This window comes from Monopterus albus, unplaced genomic scaffold, assembly GCF_001952655.1.
Source record: "Monopterus albus unplaced genomic scaffold, M_albus_1.0 scaffold237.1, whole genome shotgun sequence".
NCBI lineage: Eukaryota > Metazoa > Chordata > Actinopteri > Synbranchiformes > Synbranchidae > Monopterus > Monopterus albus.
In genome coordinates this window covers 597,938-608,861 of record NW_018128117.1, presented here as the reverse complement: position 1 = coordinate 608,861, position 10,924 = coordinate 597,938, and the positions used below count along the sequence as shown (strand labels likewise).

Genomic DNA, 10,924 nt, shown 5'->3' with positions numbered 1-10,924 from the left:
CAAAAATTAACAGGGAGCAAAAGCTATAGTCTACAACTGACAGTTGACTTTAAAACTCTGAATTTAGACAAGAATTCACATCAATACACTAAAGTATGGCATTTGTACCGGTTTTTATTCATTAAGCAAACTAACAATCATTTGACGGATTTAGCAATACACAATACACAAGTAATTTGCTTTTTATGTTTCAGAAAATCCACTGTAGCATATTTTGTAACAAATCTGACTTCAGTGCTGTTTGGCTTTGGTCTTTCTTCTACCTCTGCAGCATAGAAACTTGCAAACAGCCAAAGCAGAGAGCAGCAGGAGAGTCACTGCAGTCAGCAATACTAGCATTACATCTAAACAGTAGTAGGAGTACCAGGGCATCTTATAAGCCTCTGTACGCAGATGTGGAGCCCCTTTATGGCGCATCACATATTCCACCCAGAAGATGGCCCGATCCATGGGTGACATTGGCTGATCTCTGTGCAGACGTGACAGTCTTTGCATGTTCTGTCTGTAGCTGTCTCGATGAAGAACTTCCATAAGACCTTGCTCAAAACTGTGTCCGTTAACATCACCTAACGGGATGATCTTTCCGGCTCCCCTATCCTGCAGACGAAGAAGGTTGTCATACTGGTCGAAGAACAAGGGTATGCCGAGCACAGGGACCCCGTGGTAAATGGCCTCCTGAACACCATTGGTTCCTCCGTGAGCTACAAAGACTTTGGTCTGTGGGTGGCCCAGGAGGTCCTTCTGTGGCATCCAGTCCACTATCAGAGTGTTGTTGCCCAAAGTAGAGGGTTGTTCCCCTTTGTGCCTCCATATCACCTGATCAGAAAACAAACAATCATTATGAATTTACAGCGCACATGTACCTAAGCAGAGAGACAACATGATGATGTTGTCATTGCTGCAGCCTGTCTCGACTTACCACACAACTGTAAATTATGTAATAACAGTTTTATTTACACTGAGCACTTTCCAAGATATTCAAAGAAACCCTAAAAAATTGTAACATAGATTAGCATGGGAAATAAAATCTTATAAAGAGTGAATTTTTTTTAATTTCTTCAAAACAGTGCAGTGCAGTGTTAGGTTCTTCACTGATGGAGGCCTTTTTTACACATTGAACCATTTATTAACATATTTATTTTCAGCTCTTAAATCAATATCTGTTTTTAAGGCCCAGGCATTATGACTCATAAGACGCCCTAAACAGTCTGTCACTCTATTACAGTTTGATATATCCTTTTTAATTTGATGTATTCATTGGAAAACTAAATTGCCCCTAGGAGTGCATGTGAGTGTGTGCTTGTTTGTCTATGTGTCAGCCCTGTGATAGACTGGCGACTTGTACAAGGTGGACCCTGCTTCTTGCCCAATGTCAGCTGGGATTGGCTCTAGCCCCCCTGCAGTGAAATGACTGTGTGTGATGTGGTGGCCAGGCTGCCAGTCTATTTTAATTCTGTTTTAATTTGATGCATTTATTGGAAAAGTGATTTATTGATCTTTAGTTCTGTATCTATTTCTTTGAGTTTAATATTACTTTTAATTTGATCTGATTAGTAAAGGGATTCATTGGTGCCTAAGACTCCAAGTTTCACTAGGTCAGACAGATAGCATGTTGAATTGTACACAATTCAGTCTCTTAATTACTCATGTCTTTGCAAGTGAATCACTGAGCATGTTTTACCTTCTGAGGCATCTTGGCAAAGACGCTGGCAATTTCATCTGAGATCTCTTTGGGCAAAGCATTAACCAAAGTTCCAAGAGTCATGATGATCACTCCATGCTCCCCAGCACTCTGAACAAACTCCTCCAGGTCAGCTGGCAGAGGTTGTGCTGGTTTGCACTGGAACCCCCCTATGTAGACAATGTTTGGCATGGTAGGCCGAGGGAAATCAAACACGAAATCTGACCTGAACAGCCAAATGTCTGCTTCCTGAAGAAGCGAGATGATGTCACATCCACCCTTGATGTATTTATCACAGATGGCATCATAGTTTGGTCCCACCATGAATTTCTGCTGCAACATTACAATGCTATGGAAAAACAAGTTCTTGACTCGCTCCATGAAATTCATTTTGTCTGTTAAGCCTGATCCTGGTGCTGGGATGTAAGAGAGTGGTGAGGGGGCTATCACAAAGTGCCCTTCTCCACTGGTGATCCAGCGAACATTGAGCACCACGGGCAGTTTTAGATACTTGGCCAGTATAACCCCTGATGCTAAGGCTGGGTCAGTGATAACAAGATCAAACTGAGAATCCATTAAGCTTTTGATCATATGTTCATCATTGAAAATTTGATAAAGGAGTTTGCAAGACAATGAATGTACCAGGGAAACCATTGAAGGCCCAATACATTATCTATAATAACATACCCTTATATTCTCCTTTAGGTATTCATCAAAAAAGTTGTCAGTGTCTCCATCCATTTGAACTGTAATGGAAGTGTAGAGAGGAGACTTTTCTGTGATGTACCAACTAGTGGAGGATCTAATCACAGTGATGCTGTGTCCTCTGGCATGAAGATCTTCTAGCAGGATCTTCATATTGACCCAGTGACTGGCATCTACAGGGTAGACTAGAATATTTCCGCCATTGCAAGTTGGTGTGAAAGAAATCAGACATACACTGAGGAATGCAAATAATCCATGAATATGATGTGATAGCATGGTTCCTAAAATGTAAAAAAGAGAGAAATATTATTAAAAATGTAGTTTAAAAAAGTTTGTAGAGTGGAGCTTAACTGCAAACAGCAGTCAATAAAAACTGGCACATTGTCTTGTTTTTAATTACTCGTTTAGCAAACACTCATGTTAAGCATATGTCAAAAAAAAGAAAAATAAAGATATATTTTTTAGTAACTGAAGGACATCTTTGCTACTTCTGTATTGGCAAAAAGGGTTGCAGAACGAGATAATCTTGTGAACGGTTCTGGTGCATTGATTTGTAATTCAAGAAGCATGTAATATATTCAGGAAACTTATTAAGTAGGGCTTTATAGGTGAATAACATACAGTGATACTCTCTTCTCAGTGTCAGAGTTGGCCAACCTCCTTTCTAATATGGCGCACAATGGTGAGTCCTAAAGGGATCTCCAGTGAAAAAATCTAATGGCATCATGATACACTGAGTCAAGTGGTTTCAGGGTTTTTGCAGGGGCATGCATATAAATTTTATTGCCATAATCTATTACAGATAAAGTTGTTGCTTGTATCAACTGCCTCCTGTGACACTCATTAAAACAAAATGTGTTTCAATGCAGAAATGAAATTCTAGGCGTAAGTGAAGCAGTTAATATTTCTCCTCCTGGTGGTCAGAGGGGAGAGAAATTTTAAACTTTCTTACACAGTGGAAAGTCACTTACATGTTCATGAATTCGACCTGTCCAGGGTGTACCTCGCCTCTTGCCCAATGTCAGCTGGAATAGGCTCCATCATTTTCTAGTAAAAATCATATACTTTGTTTTACAGGAATTTAATGTTAGTTTAAGATCAAGAAGAAGATGATGAACAAGGTCAAAATCAGACTTCAAATGATGAAAACCCTGGTCATTGAAGTGAGCTGACCATGTCATCTGCATATAAATGAATAGTACTATTAATTACTTTGGATCCTAGATCATCAATAAAAAAGTGAACAAAGTGGGGCTCAGAATGGATCCTTGTGGGATTCCACTAAGAATACCCATAACGGCTGACTTAAAACAATCTACCACAACAGCTTGTATCTATCAGGCAAATAATTTTTAAATCCTAATCCAATCAGGGCAAGGATTTTTCCTCACCTTCGTAAGGCTATGTGCTTAACAAGTCTGATGGATGGGAATAGTCTATAAATTTCACACACACAAATCAATTTACGACATAATAACGTCCCTGAAATTCACTTACCCCTGCTCAAGAGTGCCAAAAGCAGACCTGCTTACTTCCAGACTGACAGTCCATCTAAGTGTTTGATAAAATAACTGATGTGTTGGACAAACAAAGTAGTGGAGCATGAAATAGCTAGTCTTAGATCCATAGTCTTTTCAAAAGCAGGCTTAGGGTTTTTCTTGAGGGTGATTCCAGAGGGTCATAGAAATATAACAGCATTGAGATTGAAAAGCTAAAACCCAATGGTATGCTGCTTTACTGACACATGCTACTCTTTTTCTTCTGGCAGATGTCACTCATTGTTGGCATACTGGCATATGCCACTGCTAGTTATAGTATGTCACTGCTGTGTACCACATAAAAACAACATGTGCTCATGTTCCACACATACCCCTCTCCCTGTTGTACTAACAAAAGGTGGGTGCCATTTCTTTAAGAAGCTGTTTTCTCTCAGCTAAGCTCCTACTTTGACAAATGTAGCATCCAGGACAAATACGGTATCAGTTGGGTTTTAGGATGCACCATAGTAGTGCACCATAGTCAGCTCTGCTGCCTTCAACACAGTCAGTCACACCATCCTTTTCCCAACATGCCTTAAACTTGTTGTAGGCATTCAGGAACTGGCCTATAGTTTATCTTCTACCTCCAGGACAGATCAGCCTTAGTTAAAATTGATAAAGTCTGCTTCTCCTCTACACCCATCTCTTGTGGAGTACCACAAGGCTCTATATTAAACTCTATTATATTTTCTTTATACAGTGCCCATAAAAAAGTATGAACCCCCTTTGATGTTTTACCTTTATATTGATTTGATAAATCAATCATCTGATTGTTTTATAAAATAAGAAAAAGTACAAATGGCATACTTTCATGTATAAACGTATGATGTATGTCCTATACAGAGTTTTAGAAAACCCACTGTAGTATATTTTGTAACAAATCTGACTTCAGTGCTGTTTGGCTTTGGTCTTTCTTCTACCTCTGCAGCATAGAAACTTGCAAACAGCCAAAGCAGAGAGCAGCAGGAGAGTCACTGCAGTCAGCAATACTAGCATTACATCTAAACAGTAGTAGGAGTACCAGGGCATCTTATAAGCCTCTGTACGCAGATGTGGAGCCCCTTTATGGCGCATCACATATTCCACCCAGAAGATGGCCCGATCCATGGGTGACATTGGCTGATCTCTGTGCAGACGTGACAGTCTTTGCATGTTCTGTCTGTAGCTGTCTCGATGAAGAACTTCCATAAGACCTTGCTCAAAACTGTGTCCGTTAACATCACCTAACGGGATGATCTTTCCGGCTCCCCTATCCTGCAGACGAAGAAGGTTGTCATACTGGTCAAAGAACAAGGGTATGCCGAGCACAGGGACCCCGTGGTAAATGGCCTCCTGAACACCATTGGTTCCTCCGTGAGCTACAAAAACTTTGGTCTGTGGGTGGCCCAGGAGGTCCTTCTGTGGCATCCAGTCCACTATCAGAGTGTTGTTGCCCAAAGTAGAGGGTTGTTCCCCTTTGTGCCTCCATATCACCTGATCAGAAAACAATCATTATGAATTTACAGCGCACATATACGTACCTCAGCAGACAAACAACATAATGATGTTGTCATTGCTGCAGCCTGTCTCCACTTACCACACAACTGTAAATTATGTAATAACAATTTACACTGAGCACTTTCCAAGATATTCAAAGAAACCCTAAAAAACTGCAACATAGATTAGCATGGGAAATAAAATCTTATAAAAAGTGAATTTTTATTAATTTTTTCAAAACAGTGTAGTGCAGTGTTAGGTGTCTTTGCAAGTGAATCACTGAGCATGTTTTACCTTCTGAGGCATCTTGGCAAAGACGCTGGCAATTTCATCTGAGACCTCTTTTGGTAAAGCTTTAATCCAAGTTCCAAGAGTCATGATGATCACTCCATGCTCCCCAGCACTCTGAACAAACTCCTCCAGGTCAGCTGGCAGAGGTTGTGCTGGTTTGCACTGGAACCCCCCTATGTAGACAATGTTTGGCATGGTAGGCCGAGGGAAATCAAACACGAAATCTGACCTGAACAGCCAAATGTCTGCTTCCTGAAGAAGCGACATGATGTCACATCCACCCTTGATGTATTTATCACAGATGGCATCATAGTTTGGTCCCACCATGAATTTCTGCTGCAACATTACAATGCTATGGAAAAACAAGTTCTTGACTCGCTCCATGAAATTCATTTTGTCTGTTAAGCCTGATCCTGGTGCTGGGATGTAAGAGAATGGTGAGGGGGCTATCGCAAAGTGCCCGTCTCCACTGGTGATCCAGCGAACATTGAGCACCACGGGCAGTTTTAGATACTTGGCCAGTATAACCCCTGATGCTAAGGCTGGGTCAGTGATAACAAGATCAAATTGAGAATCCATTAAGCTTTTGATCATATTTTCATCATTAAAGACTTGAAGAAGGATATCACAAGACAGTGAATGTGCCTGGGAAATCATTGAAAGGAAATCCTTGGTGAGTTTGAAGAAAGTAAGTGGCGAGGCCCCCTCTCTCTGTGCCTGAAAAATGGTCAGAAAAAAATGCTAAAAAGTGAAAACACTTGAGTGACTAACACTACATTCAAGTTACAGGCTTTATTGCTCATTTCTTGTTCTGTTTATTGTTAACATTCATGTTTGGAAGTGACAGGTATCTGGCCACGCTATGCACACACAAATTTAACTGAAATTTCACAGTTCCCTCACAAAATTATATGTTCCCTCCAATTTAGTTTGATCAAAAGCTTCTTCATAAATGTCCAACAAATGTTAAAGGTCCTTGTTTCTCCACTGAACCCCTTGTCTGTTTTTGTTCTCTTTTATGTTTTATTTGAACCTGTTTTTTAGGAGCTGACAATGAATTATGAAAACAGGCAATATGTGAATGTGCAAAGGTGGGAGACTTAAAAAAGCACATGAATTTTGATCTGACTGCTCTGACATTGGTGGCATGGTCAGTAATCAGAAATGATTCAGGTCTAGGACCACAGAGTATATGGAAGTGACCCAGATCTCATTTGAAAAAGATCAGGTTTAGTTTGTTCACACATCTGTGAAAAGATAAGATCTGAGTCATTTGGAGGGAAAATAAAAAATCACTTCAGCATGAATATATGAATATAACCATAATGACCCACATGGGGCCCAATACATTATCTATAATAACATACCCTTATATTCTCCTTTAGGTATTCATCAAAAAAGTTGTCAGTGTCTCCATCCATTTGAACTGTAATGGAAGTGTAGAGAGGAGACTTTTCTGTGATGTACCAACTAGTGGAGGATCTAATCACAGTGATGCTGTGTCCTCTGGCATGAAGATCTTCTAGCAGGATCTTCATATTGACCCAGTGACTGCCGTCTAAAGGGTAGACTAGAATATTCCCTCCATTGCAAGATGGTGGAAAGGAAATCAGATATGCACCGAGGAATGCAAATATTCCATAAATATGATGCAATAGCATGGTTCCTAAAATGTAAAAGAGAGAAACATAAAAGAAGTTGTGTCATTACTTAACAAGTCTGTGGAGTGGGAATTGCTTATATTAAAAATGAAATTTCACACATCTAAAAAAAGTATATTAATCACAACCTAGCCTTCCTGATATTCAATTATCCATGCTTAAAAATGGCAACAGTAGTCCTCCTTGCTACTAGAATGACAGTCCATGAAAAAGATTCTCTAGACAGTATGTGTGAGTTCAAACTCCAGTATGAGAGAAGGGCGGGTTACATGCAGCACAGGCCACATGAAGACTGCAATGAATGTATTGCAAATAACAAAGTGATTCTTTCTTATTTTTCAATTTACTGGCAAACTAATCTGAATATTGGGTGTAGTTTTGTTAATGTGTCTCACGCTGTCAAACAGTTCTTGCATCATACATACTCTGCGTCCTCTTTCATGAGATCATTAGCCTGGGTTGTGTAATATTAACCCATGTGAGCTTTACATTTACCATGTTATGTTTCTAGATTGTTGTACCTAATGCTAGTGTTTATTTTCTCCACATTTGTGACCTGCAGGTTTGTTTACTACAGCTTTCTGTTGCCATGTGGAGACATTTGTGGCACTCAGGTAGTGCAGCAGCCATAACCAGCTCCATAACTAATGTATGTGGAATATAAAGCCCATAGAGACTGTGGTGGCATTGCAGCAACACAATGTCAAATAATACTCTTTATAGCGGATGCATCTGCAGTAACACAAGCAAATTCTACAGAGGAATGTTTTTCCCAGTAATGATGTAACAGTACTAATGTTCAGGCCCTTATCACATTACGTTCACTGTTACGTACTTGACACACATAGCCGTGAGTTGTATGTGAAGCATTTCGCCTTACACTTTGATAATTAAACAACTCCTCACTTTTATAGCTGTGTTGATGGTGTAAATATTAACAACTTTTCACTAAAAGGCTAAATTCTTAGTTAATGCAGCTTTAAATAATTAAAGAGTTATTAAAAGTGTTGCAGATTAATATTCTGATGATTTTGTAACCTTTTGTAACTATGTAGCACTAGAAAACCTGACTAAAAAGTGTGATATAAATAAAGTTTAGTTTACTTGTTTAATTTCACCTTGTGTTGGTTTTATCAACATTACCAGCATATCCACTTTGCCGCTTGTCTGTGTGTCTCTCCATAGTGTGTCTCTCTCTATAGTGTGTCTTTCTATAGTGATTTGTAGGTCATAGAGTATCGCACAGCTTTTTCTAGAGTCTAAAAATTAGAATTACTTATATACCACATTGTCTGATATATTTTAATGATAACCTTCAAAGTGTGAGTCAGTTTTCAAAATACCGTTTCTTGCTCTTCTCGAATCCACTCTGGCTTCTTCCTGGTACACAGTCAGGAGGTAAAACAATCTGATTTTCTTTTTTTTAAAAAAGCACATTGTACACGTTGTTCGCTCTCTCCCCAGTCCTAATGCCTGCCTGATTCTATAGCCTTTTTTATTGTGGACTTCATATGAGGTGTATATAGAAGCAGAGGGGAAAAACACCAGGTGAACTTTGCCACAGAATTATAGACTATGATATTTTATGGGGGGTGTTTTGCAATCCGTCTCTGTTCATGGAGCAATTGGAGCAGATGGTTCCTGTTTAGTCTGTAGTAATTTGCTTGGTGGAAATAAAATTAGATTAAGTGGCCCATTCCAACGTTTTGGAGTGTTGGATGGGCAGGAAGAGTCTGATATGATTTTGCCACTTGATCACATGATGCAAATGGTTTTATAGGGTTAAAACATAAAAACCAGGGAGCGCCACTCCCCACAACACAATCAGAATAGTGATATAGTCGGTGTATATGACTTTAATCTGACCCAGGTACCACAAGTTTTTGAAATTTACACCGATAATCTTCAGGATGGTATTTACAATACCCAGATAAATTCCTTTTCTTGTCAGGATCGGCGCTTAAAGCTGCCGATAATATCAAGGGATGAACTCAATCATAGAGACAGACGAGTAAAAGCAAAACTGTCTCTTTAATATGAGCACTGACCGCGAACAAAACGATACAAAAACTGTTTAAACATGAAACGCACTCACAGGTCGGTAACACAGTCCAAGGTCAGAACCCGCAAACTCACACAGCCAAGGAATCCAAAGCGAGAGGTCAGAGGGGGATGTCCGATAATCGAACACTCTAGCAGGAAGTTGTGTCAAAATAAAAGCAGGAGACCGGAAACAGGCGGGACAGAATCATGACATTTCTTCCTGCCGAACCAACAGATCATAGCAAATGTCAAATCTGACTCATTCAAAGAAATTTAAAATACTTCCAGCAAAAAGAGAGAAATATTATTACAAATTAATTTTAAAAAGTATGTAAAGTGGAGCTTAACTGCAAACAGCGGTCAATAGAAAAGCCATGGAAATGCAGTCAACAAATAAATAGAAGCTACAAACTAACAACTGGCACATTGTCCTGTTTTTAATTACTTGTTTAGGAAACACTCATGTTAAGCCTATGTCAAAAAAAATAAAATAAAGATACATTTTAGTAACTGAAGGACATCTTTGCTACTTCTGTAATGGCAAAAAAGGGTTGCAGAACAAGATAATCCTGTGAACGGTTCTGGTGCATTGATGATTTGTAATTCAAGAGGCATGTAATATATTCAGGCAACTTATTAAGTAGGGCTTTATAGGTGAATAACATACAATGATGCTCTCTTCTCAGTGTCAAAGTTTGCCAACCTCCTTTCTAATATAGCGCACAATGGTGAGTCCTAAAGGGATCTCTAGTGAAAAAAGTCTAATGGCAGCATGATACACTTAGTCAAGTGGTTTCATGTCATGAATGGCGCGCGATGCTGCCGAAAAGTGTTTGGTGAACTCATTAAAGGGCCAGACGAGGAAATGTAAAACAAAACTGTCTTTTTATTAAGCGCACTAACATTGAACAAAAAAAACCAGGACAAGACACGGTGTACAAAAAAACACACTTAGGCGTTGGTATAACAGTCTGAGATCAGAGCCAGCAAACATGTACAGCAAAGGTAATCCAAAATGCGTAGTCCGAAGGGAAGTCCGATAATCATGCACAGTGACAGTCCGTAGCAAGAGGGCAAGGCAGAGCAGAATAGTCAGAGGAACAATCCGGGTCAAAAACACAAAGTACCAAAACCGAAAAATGCTGGAGAGTCAGAGCTGGCGTCTAGAACAATCTGGCCGGGATTGGTGGGTGAAGGCTGCTTATATGCGATGCAAACAAGTGCAAACTACTCAGGAGCAGGTGAATCTAATGTGAGTGATTAGTGAAAGTAAAAAGACCGAAACAGGGGTGAAACAAAAACAGGAAGTAAGGTCAAAATAAAAGCCAGACAGGAAGCAGTGGAACCGAATCATGACAGTACCCCCCCCACCCGGATGGCTCCCAGACATCCAAACACAAACCAAAACGGCACCAAGCAGGGAGGGAGGAGGGGTTCCAGGCAGGAGACCGGAGAGGCCGCTCGGGAGGGTGACCTCGGGACCAGGCAGAGGACGGTGGCTGCGGCGGGTGCCGGGGGGCCGCCCGGGG

General features: G+C 40.1%; 1 protein-coding gene and 1 pseudogene across 1 annotated transcript; both read right to left on the bottom strand.

The window, feature by feature from the left end:
• On the bottom strand, positions 1–9,586 carry LOC109971898 (UDP-glucuronosyltransferase 2C1-like; annotated as a pseudogene).
• On the bottom strand, positions 4,760–8,740 carry LOC109971896 (UDP-glucuronosyltransferase 2C1-like). The gene is made up of 4 exons (XM_020620460.1): positions 8,696–8,740; positions 7,059–7,357; positions 5,695–6,408; positions 4,760–5,397 (listed from the first exon to the last, which is right to left on the bottom strand). The coding sequence occupies exons 2-4, from the start codon at positions 7,350–7,352 to the stop codon at positions 4,813–4,815; spliced, it is 1,593 nt and encodes a 530-aa protein (XP_020476116.1). The 5' UTR covers positions 7,353–7,357; positions 8,696–8,740; the 3' UTR covers positions 4,760–4,812.
• Positions 9,587–10,924: the final 1,338 nt, after the last annotated feature.

Coding starts and splice junctions, on each gene's coding strand:
- LOC109971896 (XM_020620460.1), bottom strand. CDS start 7,352: ATGCTATTGCATCATATTTATGGAATATTTGCATTCCTCGGTGCATAT. Junction 6,409..7,058: donor ACCTAAAGGAGAATATAAGG/GTATGTTATTAT, acceptor ACCATTTTTCAG/GCACAGAGAGAGGGGGCCTC. Junction 5,398..5,694: donor TTGCCAAGATGCCTCAGAAG/GTAAAACATGCT, acceptor TTTTCTGATCAG/GTGATATGGAGGCACAAAGG.